Genomic DNA, 15,336 nt, shown 5'->3' with positions numbered 1-15,336 from the left:
GTTAAATATAAATTGATGATAGTAAATAATTATAATAAAGTAGTTCATTTTATTGGTGTGATGAGAATTTGAAGAAAAATAATTTATTTTATAATTTTATTTTTTTAATAAATTGAAAATTTGTAACAAGTTTAATTTCATTTTAATTTATAGTATTTAGTAGTATCCATCTAATTATTTTAATTTTCATTAGTATTCTTTTTAAATTTCACATAATTTCTTTATTAATTTTAAATATGTGGTATAACTACTATTTTAATCTTAGATTTTTATTGTGAAGAAATCAAGAAACCACTAGAAAAATATGTATGAAAGTACAAATTATTATACACATTTCAAATAAATTTAATAACTGTTGTGCTAATATCTACCAACTATGTACACATTAAATTGTTCAAAGTAATTAATCAATTTAAAAAAAAATGAAATTTTGAAAGAAATTGTTGAAATTTGGAAAAGTTAATAATTTGACATGATATGTGCACGTGTATTCTAGTATTCACGTGCTTGACGTATTCATTTAAGATAAAAAATCTAAGCAACAAAAAAACGAAAATTCATACATAATATGTACGTATATTGAAAGTACGTTAAATTACTTAAAAACTTAGTCGTTGTATAAACAGGCAAATATAAATAAATTTATATTTTACTTAATTCAATAGATGTGTGTACCAGAAAATAAAAGTAAATATTTAAGCAATGAAAAATTTTGAATGGTTTTTTCAATATTCCATTAATTATTTTAATAATAATCCTTTTAATTTAATTTTTTATTTAATAAAAATTTTATCAATCAAAAATAATTTTATGATACAAATTTTATTATCATGAGGAATATGTCATAATATCCACAACTTTATTTATATTTATGCTAATTTAATGCCAATCAAAGTTACTTTTTTAAATATTTTAACTCTCAACTTTCAATTCTCATTACAAAAATAAAATTAAAACAAAATAAAATTGAATAAAATTAAATAAAAAAAAATATTTTCCTTCTTTACTAATAAAATTAATTGAAAAAAAAAATAAATAAATTAAAAATTATTATAAATAAAATTGAAATAGACAAAAAAGATGTTTTTTATGTAAAATTATTTACTAAAAATAAAAATGCAAAAAAAAAAATGAATAAAAATTTTTTAAACTAGAAAAGTAATAAATTTATTAAAAAAAATAAAATACATGTAATAGAAAATTTATATAATTAAATATAAAAATAAAAAAAAAACCACTATACCTAATTGTATTTATAAACACAAAAACAAACAAAATATTAAATTAAAAACAAAAAAAAACATTAAAAAATAACATTATTATTGATAATGAGGAATCACACACACACATTACAAAAATTAATTAAATTAATTAATTTAGTACTAATTATTAATTAAAGAAAAAAAACATAAAAAAAAGTTATATAAACATTTTTTTGAGTGAGTATAATGAAAAAACTTCATTATAAGAAAAATTATGAAAAAATTAAAAATAAATTTAAAAAAATTAAAAAAAAAAGAACAAAAAAAAACAAAAACTGCTTAATTGAATTCATTGGTATTTAAAAGCAGAAAAAATGGTGAAGAAAATTCATAAAGTTAAAGAAAAATCTAAATACATTAAACAAAAATCATAAAAATGTTAAAAATACATTAATAGGTAATGAAAATTAAAAAAAAATTAAAAAAAATCACTTTGAATTTAGAAAATTATTTTAGTTGAGATAAAAAATTTGACTTTAATAAGTAATAGTTACTAGCGAAAAAAAAAACACAAGAAACTCACATTCATACATTTTAGAAAAAAAATATAAAAAATATTAAAAAAAAAAAATACATAAATAATTAAGAAACGAAAATATTCGCATTAAATTTAACAAAACATAAATAAAAAAACTTATTTTATTAATAATTTCAAATTTGATTAAATCAAAAACACAATATAACAAAATTATATTTTAGCTTCAATTAATTTTATATTTTTTTTTATCAATGCATTATGGATTTCGTGATTAAAAACAATAGTTTTAAAGAAATATATGAATATTTAACCTCATTAATAAAAAAATAGAGATGATTTTAAAGTTATAATTAAATAATTAAATAGATTTTAAACTTAAATATGTTATCGATTTTAGTTTTGGCTATAAAATAAGCAATTTGTTGATGCAAATAAAAAAGCCAAATAGATTTTTTGAAACATTCAATAATTTCTTATGGGGCATTTTTCATTTACAATCTTATGAAAATTTCGTATTAACAATAATAACATATTTAATATAAAATTTTGGGCCTAATATAAAAACTAGTTTAAATTTAATGTTTTATAAAATTATATAACACATGTTTTTTTTACATTTTTTAGCTTAACTTAATAAAATATTAAACAAGTGTCATATTCTGTTTGACTAAAAACGTTTACAGCAGCCCGTTGCACTTTATTTATAAAAATGAGTTGTTAGTCTCACATTAATGTCGAAAACTATTAACAATTTAGTTTTTTTCGTACATTTTTTTATTATGACCGGAAAAGAGTTGAAATTATTAATTCTATAGATATGTAAACAAAAATTTATTTTTTTTCCATATGTACTTGACTTATATTTTGAACTACCTAATTTAGTTAAAGCCCTGTTATTTAATATTTTTAAAGTTTTAAATTTTACCTATGTATTAGAATTTCATTCAAAATGATTGTTTTTCAAAAAAAAAAAAAAAAACTGCAATAGCTACATATTGTACAAAATTTCTTTCAAGAAAAATATTACAAGAATTCAAGAAATTATTAAAACTAAGGTTAAATTCCGGTGTTATATTCCGAAGTCCATATATGCCACATAATTAGTATATGTACACTTGTATGTATATGTATAGTATAAGTTCAATTAAGAAATGTTATTTAAATTATAATTATTAATTTATTAAATAGCTTAAATAATTTTCGAAAATAAAAATATTCCACATAATAAAATAAAATATATTAAAAAAAATATATATATAAAGCAGAGAACATCGTCATACCTAACTTTTTATTTAGTATGAAATTAAAAATTATTTTTGTAAATGTATGAAAAACAAAAACCAAACACCTTATATACTTTATAAAATGTCAAAAATGAAAAATTTATTTTTATTTTTTTTTATATTGTCAAATTAATTCCTACTTCCTTATTTTATTTTCATTTTTTTTTCTTAAAAATTACTTTGTTATTAAAATAAATTTAATCAGACCCTTCAATATCTAAGGCAAAATAAGAAATGAAATTGAAATTTTTTAAGGGCCCTCTCTAAGGGTTATTCAATAATTCTTCTTACTTTTTTGTTAACATTTAATTTTTAAGTTTTTAATTTTTAATGAAATACCTGAGCAATATTATATGACACTCATAATATTTTATTTTAAATTAACAAGTATAAGAAATATTAACAGGATGAGAAAAAATTTATGAAAAAGTAAAAATTATTTTTGATAAACGTTTTTTATTTTTGATATTTTTAAGAAAAGAGAGAGAGAGAGAAAAAGAGAAAGAGAAAAAAAATTTAGTTAGAAAATTTACCTATGTATTTTTTTTAATTTTTATTTTCTACTTAAATAATAAGTTAAGTATGATAAAAGTATTATGTATTTAATACATAATTTTAGTAAGAAAAATTTATAAATAAAATATAATTAAATAATTAAAAAATAATAAATCCTAAATTATGTAATCAACGATTTTGTACTAAAGGTTTATGAATTAATAATTATAAATTAATGATAAATCAATAAAATTAATTAATAAATACATAAAAATAAATAAAGAAATGAAATCCAAAGTATTAATAGTAAATGAAACAAAATAAAAAATCAATAGAATTTTAATTTAAAATAATGTGCCAAAAATTTTATTTGCCAAAAAAAACCAAAAAGAATAATAATGACAATGGAACAGGCACTTCTGTTTGAAGTTTCCTTTTTTTTATATTTTTATGTTTAAACACACATAAAGTTGTAGAGAAACAAAAAAATTAAAAAGTAAAGTAAACAAAAAAAAAAACCCATGAAAATAAAATGAAATCAAATATTTTATTTTCTAAATTAAAATAGTGTTCATTTGGTGTTCTAAAATAAGATTAAATTAAATGAATTCAATTCAAAAATATCTCATTTTTTTAAATGTTTTTTTAAAGTCTGCTTATGTATTCTGATTATATTTTAGGTAAATGTTAAAAGTTTTGTACGTAAATAAATTTTGAAATTATTAGTAGACGCCTTATTATTAAACATTTATCAAAAAAATTCGTTCAGCTTTAAATGGGTTTAAAAAATATCCAAATTACGTTTTTAATACGTGTAAAGATTTTTTTTTATCTCAGATAAAATGCCATAATACATAAACGTTAGATATTTATCAGAATTTGTAAATCAATTCAACTACGATTATGTCAAGGTTTTAGAGCACTCCTTCAATCCAAAAATCTACATTTTATTGGCGCTCTATCAACGCAAATTTATACTTATAATTTATCAATTAATTTTTCATTTAAATTTCTTTTCTTTTATTAATATATGAAGTGAATTTCAATTTAATTAATCTTATTATAGTACCCCTTTCATTTAAATTATATTTTATATATAAATTACATTAAATATATAATGTTATATGTATTTAAGAAATATATATAAAAAATAAAACAAATTAAGCTATTATTACAAAATTAATTAAATTTTCTATCGTTAAATATTTTAATGGTAGATAAAAAAAATTTTCATTTTTTGCTCATTTTCAGCAATATGATTAAGATTTAATTGAAAAATAAAAAAAATACAAAAAAAACTTTGTAAAAAAATGGAAAAAATTTAAGTAATCAGTACAGACACTGAAAAATTAATGAAAATAAAAAACAAACAAAAAAAGAAATTGAACTTTTGCTCACAAAATTTAAAAATATTATTATACCTTTAACACCGAATATATATATAATTATACAAATATATACATATATAATATATATATATACATTAAAAACAAACTAAATAATTGCATAACTGAATATTTTTTTGAAATTTTACGATAATTTTATTTTTCAAAATTTATTAGTTTTACTTTTATTTTTTATAAAATAAAATTCCTCTTTAACATTTTTATTTTAAATTTTAAAATAGAAAAAATTAAAATTATTGAAAAGAACAATGGTTTAAACTAAAAAGCAAAACAAAAACAAAAAATTAAAAAATTAATGAACCAAAATACTGCCATTAATTATATTATGAGCAAAAGAATATAAAACTTAATAAACAATGAAAACAAAAGTGAAATTTTAATGTGTACTTAGAGCAAATATAAAAAAAATTAAGAAATAAAGAAAAAAAATAAAAAAAAACAAAGAAAAATAATTTTTAAAATTAAAGCCATTCATAAAAAAAATTAAAAAAAAAAACAAAAGATAAAATTAGGTAAAACAAAAATTATTGTAAAAAAACACGAAAATCCAAAAAAAAAATTATTAATAAATTAAAAATAAAGAAAACAAATTTCTTCCAGTTACAACATACATTGTTTTTTTATTTGTAACAATTTTTAAATTATTATTTTTTTTTTAATTTTAATAATTCTTGTTCCCAAAAAGAAAAACAAAAAAACTATTATGAAAAATAACTGAAATTAAAAATTTAACTGCACTTGAAATTTGTTTCGAAACAATGAAATTTTAAAGCAAAACGGATTTTTGATTGGCAGACGATTTTGATAGGTTTGGACTTTTTACATGAACTTTTTTTAGAAAAGCATTGAATTTCGGTTTTATGTTTTTTGAGTTTGTGACATCAAAACAGGGGAAAAAATTTTTGAATTTGTATTATCCAAAAAATCCGAAATTTGACAACTTGCACGAAATTCCTCAATTTACTATTCTCTTAATTAGTTAGCAATTAATAAAATACATTTTTAAGAAAATTGCACAAGTTTTATGAAAATTTCAAAATATTTCAATTTATAAGAATTTAATATATATGGGATTTCAGAAAATTCTTCCATTTTATTAATCCCTCGATCGTATTAGAATTCATTCGATCGTATATATATGTATATAAAAATTCCCCATTCAACTGTCGACATATCGACAAATGAAATTTCTTAGGTTGTTGTGACATAATTCTGCTTTCAGAAATATCAATAATTAGAAATCGAATATTATTAATAAAAGTTACATAAATTACCATCAGAATAGAAATTATTCGTATTTCGGGTAGAGAATAAAAATAACTGCGTATAATAGAATTTTTCTTTTTTAAAAAATTACTAAAATTTATTTAATGATGCGGTTTTCCATAATTTGCAGTTAAAATGAAGAAATTTTTAATTTCTTTTTTGTTTTTTTTTCAAAAAAATTCTAATAATTTTGTACATACGTCGTATTTATTGTATAATAATGAATTAGGTTCAATAATATACTGCCAAAAAAACATGTTATCATATTTAAAAAAAAATGAATAAAATTAAAAATTAATGAAATTTAGAAGGTATAATATTATATAAAAATAAATGAAAAATATTATATAAGAAAGTGTTGATTTCAAAAGCTATACATACATACATTAATACCAACAACAATATTGAAAGTAAAAGGAAATAAAACATTTGAAAATTGTGTAAATTAAAATATTTAAATTGTACAATAAATAATTTTAAAGGTACAACAGAGAAAAACGATAGTAAAATGAAAAAAAAAACTTGTTATTAAAATTAAATTTTACTCTTCTTACACATATATGTATAAAAAAAGAAACAATAATCTGGATTAAAAAATATTATTTAAAATGGTTATGAAATGTATAACCAATAAAAATTACATACATAAATAAAGTATCAAAATTAATTGAGATCGATGTTTCAAGAAATTTCTAATCGAATAAATTAAAAATTACAATATTTAAATATTTATTCACTATGTTTCAATAAAAATAAAGACGGGTAATTTAAACAATTACAAAAAAAAAAAATAATAAAATTAAAAGATTATTAAAATTAAATAAAAATTACGATAATCATAATAATAAAATATTAAAAAAATGATATTTTATGTTTCTAATATCGATTTTTAAGTATCGAATATTAATTGCATATTTGAGCGTCGAATGCGAGTTGTATTTTTTTTGTTTTATTTTTGCTAAATAAAAAAATATTAATCTCTATAGATGTACACAATTATTAACTTTTATTATGTATGAATAACAATAAGAAATAAATGATGTAATTTAAATATTTTTTTATTTTTTATTTATGAATATTATGTTCACAATAATAAAATTTACAACATTTTCAAAATAAAACTAATTTTAAAAAATTTTATTAAAATCAAAGCTTAAGTAAGAATCTTACGTTTAGGTTTTTTAAAAAACAATAAAAAAATCAACAATTATTTGGATTTGAATTCTTTGCTCTTTTTGTTTGAATATTTTGTGAACACACAGTCGTATCATAGTAATTAAAATATTATCATTACAAAATAATATATGCCTTAGTAGTGAATTTTCATTCATTCTAGATACACACATACATACATATATTTATAAAATGATTCGAGAGTATAAGCAAAAATTGTTTAATAAAAAAAAAATAAAACTACACACCTAACAAATAAAAAATTTTAAAATATTTGAGAATAAAATAAAATTAATATTCTTTGACAATATGAAAATGAAAAAATTAAAAATAAACAAATGAGAGTACACATGAAAATGAAATTTTAAGAAAGAATTTAATTAATAAAATTCCTTACAAAAGATTAGTTCAATTAATGATAAAATGACGTAAGGTATTTTGTGAAGAGGGTTTTTTTTGGAAAATCAAAGAGCAAAAATTTAATTTTGCATTTAATTTTCAAATTTTTATAATTTTTTTTTAATTGATTTGACATAATCAGTCTTTTAGATAAGATTGACAAATTTTTTTAACGGATAAGTCAAATTGACAACATCTCCTTTTTGTTAAACGTCCAGTGAACGACAAAATATTAAATAACGAAAAGATATTTTTGCCACCTAGTAAGGCAGGCAATAAGCAATCGATTTTATTTTAATTTGAATTGTTTTTTTTTTATTTATATCGAGTTATTATAAACCGATTTTTTTTATTTCCGCAAAATTTTCAAAATTCTTAAAAAATTTGGCTTTCATATTATTTATATTCATTTATACTTTGATTTTATATGCTAAAAGTACTTCTGTTCTCTTTGATCTCCCATTTAAGGTTTAAAATTACTCAATTATGTAATTTATTTTATAAAAAATTAATACAATACTATTTTATCTTTAAATTAACAAAGTAATACAGAATTTCAATAATGATAAGGGCATTGAAAATAATATGATTGATCAGTTAAAGAAGTGCTGTTGTATAGTAAAAATAAAATAAAAAACTACGTTTAAAGATAAATCAGAAAAAAGAAAATCAATTTTTAAATTTTGAATTGAAAATTTATTGAAGAACATTTCACTAATTAAATTAAAAAAAAAAAACAAATATTAATTAATTATTATAATAAATAATAAAAAAAAAACCAATTATTTAACATTTAACGTTATTATGTCATAATGCACAAAATATTAAAAAAATAAATAATAAAGAAAAATACATGTAAGAAAACAATTTAGTCCTTAACCAAAAATAATTGTCTTTTTAGTTTTTGATTGATAATTAAAAAATTTCAATATCAAACGATTTGTTTAAATATTTTCATCCAACATTTTTAATATTCTTTTGATTATAACAGTAGATTTTAAAATAAATTTAATTATAAATTAATTTAAAATAATCAAGTGTTATGAACTTATTTCATATTCAATAATTTTTATGCAATGATGGTCTGATGATTCTCTTCGTGTTGTTGTTTTAGTACATTGCGATTTTATAAGACTAAAATTTTAATTAAATTTTAATAGTCTTATTGCTATCAATAATCAAGTTTACACTTTAAATGCAATTGTAAAAAACTCTCCCAAATTAAGAAATATTTGATTATTATTTTTAAAATTTTGGAATAAAAATGATATAATCACGCTAATAAATAATTAAAAATTAGTTCATAACTTGGTATTTTTTTTCATTGAAAAAAAAATCCTGTATTTGCTCAATTCTTGCATTAGTTATGTAACTCTTATATAGGGTTCTAAATATTTAATAACTCTGTAATATAAAATTAATTTTTAAAGTTATACGAATTAAAGCTATGTATAAGTTTTATATGTTATCGATTTTTTTTTTAATATAAAAACAGATTTTGTTAAAATAACAATAATGAATTTTGAATGAATGAATTTTCATAATTTTTAAATAAAATATGTATATATGTATAATTACATATTTGAGGATGAATTTCGTTGTATATTGAATTTAATATAAATGCGTATATAAAAAAAATCGATTAATCAAAATGTACGGATGATAATTATGACAGTGATATTGCGATATGGGAAGCCAATATTTTAATTTTTTATTTTAAATTTTAAATTTCTTATAAAAAATAGATTTAATTCTGTTTTTTATGCATATATACACCAATATTGTTAATTTTTTTGTTTTTTATGTGTGTCTACTACCTCATAATTATAATTATATAAGTATATTGTCGTCTTTTAGTATAATTAAAATTATTTTAAATATTACTATTATTATTTTTTAATATAAATAAGATTATTAAAAACTGAATAAAAAAAGCAATTAAATTATAAAAATATAATGTATAGAAAATAAATTTAATATGAAAGAATAATACATTATAAATTACCCTAAACGTTTAAAATAAAAATATTAATATTATATATGAAACAAAAAGTAAAAAAGAAATTGTAAATTGTTGAGAAAAGAAAAAAATAAATAAATAATGAAATTATAATTCTATGGAGAAAAATTTTAATCTCTTGTTTATTGTTTTTTTTTTAATTAAATCTTTTAGAATATTATATAATCCTTTTATTTATGTTGTAAGTCTAATTCTTAATAAAGTTTCTTTTCTTCAAATAATTTTTTTATATGTAGGTATATGATAATTAAATTTAAAAAGGGAAGATAAAAATTTTATTATTAAAATGACTAGATTTTTAATTTATTTGTAAAATTATTTACAGAGATAACTATGATATTTTTCAATTAGTAATCATAAATTTATTTTAAGAATTTTATGGTATAAGTAAGAATGGTTTCGGATAATAAATATGGCAAAACTTAAAATTTCATTTGAATTATAAAACAATGTGTGTATAACATAAAATCTCATGTTTTTCTTTTAAAATTGTTAATCAATTATAAAAATATAGTTTGCATTCTACACAATTATAAAAATATGTAATTTGCGCAGGATACTGTACAAGATTTTTTTTAATTTAACAAATGATTTTTTAGCATTACTATTTTATCAAGCGTGAATTATGTTAACAATTTATTTGTATTTCTTTAGATAATACATAGTTTTATTTACAGACAGAAAATTGAATTATATAATGCTCTTTGAAATGTAAATTTCAAATTCACCAATATTAACTTGAAGATGTTAACTTGACTTGAATTTTTGCCATTATTTCTGAAAAAATGTTGAATTTAGAATTTTTTAAGTAGTTGATATCTCGTTGATTATATCATAGAATAATATCTCCTTGCTCTGTAATGGACTCCTTTTATTCATTGTAATAAACCTTAATTTGTCTAAAAAAAAAACAACCATAATGTTATTTATAACACAAAATAAATTTATATGAATTTGTATAACATAAATTACAGAATTACATTTAATCTATTTAATATAGTAATTAACAGTATTGTTTTATTATACAAAAATTAAAAATAGTATATATAATTTTAATTATTATTTCAGTTTAAGTAAATATATATATATACATAATTTTCTTTGTATTTAAATGTTATAAAATAATTTAATTACAAAAAAATTATCAATTTTGCAATCGCATATTAAAAGACACTTAAAAGTAAAAGTTGTAGAATTATTAATAGAAGGAGAACGCATTTAATTAAATGTTATAATATATTTATTTAAGCAGAAAGAAATAAATTTTTATTATTGTTTGAAAAGCTCATCTTTTTAATAATAATGAATTAATGCGTAACTTTTCAAATGCTTGTTAATTAGTTTATATTGTTATGTTATATTTTAAAACTAATGTCAAGAAAATTAATAAAATATTTACTGAATCTCTAAAAATTATAGATTAATTTTTAGAAAAACTAAATTATTTTATTAAAAATTCCTAAAAATTTTCCTATAATTCCTATTTGAAATTAAATCCAGGCCTTTAAAATGTCTAATGTGTTTTAAAATTTTTCTTTTAATTTTTTTTAATTATAAATTTATTTCTTTTTTATTATAACTATTGTTTGTCAAAAATATATACAAGGTATAATTATTTTAATAATTTCAATGTATTATCTTTTTATTTTATTCAAAAATAAATAAAAACAAAGTATTCATTACTCTTTTAAGTATAAAAGACAAAAAAAAATAAAATAAATAAAAAATGAGTACATTACAAATATTTCACGAAATAAAAGTATAGGATGACAAGCAATGAAGATATTGTTTCAGTAAATGGAAAATAAAAAACAGAAAAAAATTTATATAAAACGAAAATTATTCCAATAAATTGGAAAAAAATGATGCTCTTAACTATTAGAAGATACGATTAAATTAATTAAAAAGAAAATAAAATAAGGAAAATAGAGAAAACAAAAACCATTCATAAAGTGTTTAAGAAAATTTAAAATTCACAATGGAACACAAGATGAAAGCAAAAAGTTGTAATATTTTATTATACACAATTAATTAAAGGAATAAATCAGAAAATGCAAAAGAAAAAAATTAATTATAAAAATATAAGTAAATTACGTACACACGAACACAAAAAATATGAAAATGTTAAAATATTACACACATAGTAACATTAATACAAAAATAATTAATAATTTAATAATTATATAATATAAAAAAAAGAAAAAAAAACATTAAAAAATATGGACACACACAAAAAGAGATTCAACATGAAAAAATAAGCATATAACAAATTAATAAATATAATGAGAAAAAACATAAAGAAAAGAAAAAAAAATTATTGATAAGTATTTAAAAAAAAAAACAAAAAAACCAAAAAAAAAACATGAAATTTTTGTGTGAATTTAAACAATCAGTTTGAAAATTTTATTATTTATTTTGTTATTCTTCTATTTTCAAATTCTTAATTAATTATATATAAAAATATAAAAAAAAATTGAAAAATAAAAAAACCAAAAAAGTTATTTATGAAAATAATTATGCAGATGATTTTAATTTTTTTATTCAATTTGATTCATACCTCTTAAGAAATCGTCAGACTTTAAAAAACCTGAAATAACTTTATTGAAAACTACATTCTAATGCAATCTTCGTAATAGCAATCAATACGAAAACAACCATAATACATAGTACACAGTGCTACTGTTCTCCTACTTTAATAACAAGGCCATATAGCATTCATTTGTTACAAAGAAAAGTTAAAAACTTTTTGTAGTTCTTCAATAAATATTTAAATTAAAAACTAACAAGAATGTTTCGTTTTTACACTAAAATTTCTAAATTATTGCAACATAATCAAAACAAAATTGGTAATGATATAAAATAATTCATTTTAAAATTTTTATTAGTTTTCATAAAAATTTATATATTACTTTAATATGTATATCATAAGATTAGGTATTTTTGTAGAATACTATTATTTAATATAATATATACGTTAATAATTATATATAATTATAAAATGATATAATCACTACATTTTCCATAAAAAAATCAACATCAATAAACATTACTGATGCGAATATATAATATATCTGCAATAATTTCTAAATGTTCTTTAAATATAATAATGATATTAATTTCCCTTTTATATACTGACAAGTTTTTGTCTTTTGAATTTTCTTTTTGATTTATCCTTTTCCCTGAATTCATCATTATTTTTGGATTCTTTTGATGATTGAACTTTTTTTGGTAACCATTTTTTAAAATTCATCCACTTTCTTGTTGTCTTTTTTGAACTAGAATTTGCAATTGTATGGTTTTTATCGTTTATTAATGGTGTATAAGCCTTAATATCTATTTCTTCGTTGTATGATTTTGGTATTTCAGATGAATTAATTTCAACAAAATCATGTAAATCATCAATATCTACCGCATTATCACTGTTAATTATTTGTGATGTTTGTAATTTCATTTTATTTTCTTTACTTTGTGAAATTAAAGAAACGTTGATACAATTTGATTCACTTTGTAAATTTGTAGAGGTTTCTTGAATAGAATCACGCAATTTGGCCCAAAAATCAAAAAGTTTACTTGAACGGTTGTAATCCAAATGCCACATAGATCTTAAAGTTGGGGGTAAATCACAATATTTATATAGACATGGTAAAATTTTTCGTTGTCCGTTTTCTATACCTAAACTTTGTGCATAATTTACTAAGTATTTGTTGGCGTTACTTTTAAGAAACTCAGGAGAATATATCACAATTAAACGATTACATCTATCTGATATTAAACGCATTACGGCTTCATGTTCAAATGAAACACCCCCAATTAAATCTCTGTCTTTAACGCATAGCTAAATAATTTTAAAAAGATAAAAAAAAACACAATTAGAAAAATTAAAATTTTTACCTTAAAACCTTGATCTTCCATTCTTTTTATTAGTTCAGTCACAAAATCTTCATCAGAATTATCAAATAAAACAAATGCATCATAATGTTGGGGACCTAAGTTTTTTTGGGCGTTGTAAACATCATCCACTGTTAAAACGTTCTCATCCGAACTTTGTAATGGTTTTACTGCTTTCATATTTTTTGAAGCATTACTCTTATAATATCTAGCGTCTTCAACTACAATTTGTAAGGATATATTACACATATACATATTTTTTTAATAAATTACTTGCCTAAAATTTCGTTTATATCACTAAGAACATCCCATCGATCGATTTCAACTAAAAATTTTATTAAATTGTCTACACTGGCAGTTTCTTCATTATCTTTCGAGCACCAAATTTGCAAAAGTTTTTCCATAGGATCAGAATGCATTTGAATGGATTGACCATAAACACTTCTCAAACCAGCCAAATCAGCAACTCCTCTCCAATCTCTTAATAATTTGTTTTCAGATGGAATTATTTTCATTCGATTTAAAGACAAGGATAAAATATTTCTGGCTTTTTGACGTAACGCACTAATTGGAATTTTATTAAAGTGTATATTATCATCGATTTCTCCATTTCCTGCAAGATTGTCTTCACTTAAAGACATGCTAGTTCCCTTTAAAATTCCTTTTTTATATTTAGTTGGGTGAAAATAATGTTAAAAATTACAAATCTTGAAAAAAAACTACCTGTTGATTAATTTTCTTTTTCTAACATTGACAATATTTAATATTGACATTTTGGATTTGGATAAGCTGGATAAAGTAAACTGAATAAACGTACGGTTCATTCAACAAACAATAATATAGTTAGTTGGATGTGATTACAATTTCGATTTCTTGTTTTTGTTATTAAAGTATTAACCATAATTTGAAAGAAAACTAAAATATTAAATAATTGCAATTATATTTGTTTTAGTTTTGAAATGCTATTGTAAATAAAATGAAATTACAATGGAAATATAGGATTATAATTTTTAGTTTATTTGTATTTTGGTTGATTTCGTTAATTCATTCCAAAAAAGATAAATATAACGAATAGAAGAATAGAATACAAAATGATAGCAATCAGGATAAAAAGAGAAAAGATATCGTAATCGAACAAAAACAGTTTGCTGAATAAGCTTATATTTATGAAACTCCAGGACTACCAACATAAAAAACATTAAAATTGGAATTCCAGCAATGCCACATGTTTAACCAATTGTAATATTATTATAGAGAACTTTAAAAATGTCGTATGAAATTTGAAAAATCAAACACTAATTTTCAAACAACTTTCCTTGTTCTTATCACGCAATTTAGAAAAATAAATCAAAAAAAAGTTCGTAGAATAAAATAAATTTAGATCGATAAATTTTTATAATTTACATTCCTCTTATGAAAGCAGGTGCATATTTTGCCGTTATGGAGAATTACCAAACTTCACAGGAAAACAAGAGCAGCACATAGTACCATTTTTTCATAAATTTTTATTATAAGAAATTGTATGTGTGTTTACACAGCCTACTTGAAATTCGAAAATCAAATTATAGAAAACTACTCGTAATAAAAATACATATTTACGCCCTGAAACAACTACAGCAAATTGGTATTCCCGTATAAATACATACATATAATATAATAAGGGGAC

The 15,336-nt window shown here is 19.1% G+C and overlaps 2 protein-coding genes across 3 annotated transcripts in view; one reads left to right on the top strand and one right to left on the bottom strand.

The window, feature by feature from the left end:
- LOC129607443 (post-GPI attachment to proteins factor 3) overlaps positions 1-15,336 on the top strand; it is a 74,526-nt gene that overhangs the window by 58,634 nt on the left and 556 nt on the right. The window lies entirely within an intron of this gene.
- LOC129607441 (myeloid differentiation primary response protein MyD88) lies at positions 12,673-14,435 on the bottom strand. Of its 2 annotated transcripts, XM_055518468.1 has the most exons (4): positions 14,394-14,435; positions 13,948-14,331; positions 13,674-13,891; positions 12,673-13,617 (listed from the first exon to the last, which is right to left on the bottom strand). In XM_055518468.1, the coding sequence occupies exons 2-4, from the start codon at positions 14,309-14,311 to the stop codon at positions 12,907-12,909; spliced, it is 1,293 nt and encodes a 430-aa protein (XP_055374443.1). In that variant the 5' UTR covers positions 14,312-14,331; positions 14,394-14,435; the 3' UTR covers positions 12,673-12,906. The 2 variants fall into 2 exon arrangements, with proteins under 2 accessions (XP_055374443.1, XP_055374442.1); XM_055518467.1 differs by having other exon boundaries at positions 13,948-14,405.

Source organism: Condylostylus longicornis, unplaced genomic scaffold (assembly GCF_029603195.1).
Source record: "Condylostylus longicornis isolate FDR11 unplaced genomic scaffold, ASM2960319v2 ptg000027l, whole genome shotgun sequence".
In the NCBI taxonomy this organism is placed as follows: Eukaryota; Metazoa; Arthropoda; class Insecta; order Diptera; family Dolichopodidae; genus Condylostylus; species Condylostylus longicornis.
The sequence above is the reverse complement of the archived record's forward strand: the minus strand, read 5'-3'. Positions and strand labels throughout refer to the sequence as shown.

Coding starts and splice junctions, on each gene's coding strand:
- LOC129607441 (XM_055518468.1), bottom strand. CDS start 14,311: ATGTCTTTAAGTGAAGACAATCTTGCAGGAAATGGAGAAATCGATGAT. Junction 13,892..13,947: donor TGATATAAACGAAATTTTAG/GCAAGTAATTTA, acceptor TACAAATTGTAG/TTGAAGACGCTAGATATTAT. Junction 13,618..13,673: donor TGGAAGATCAAGGTTTTAAG/GTAAAAATTTTA, acceptor AAAATTATTTAG/CTATGCGTTAAAGACAGAGA.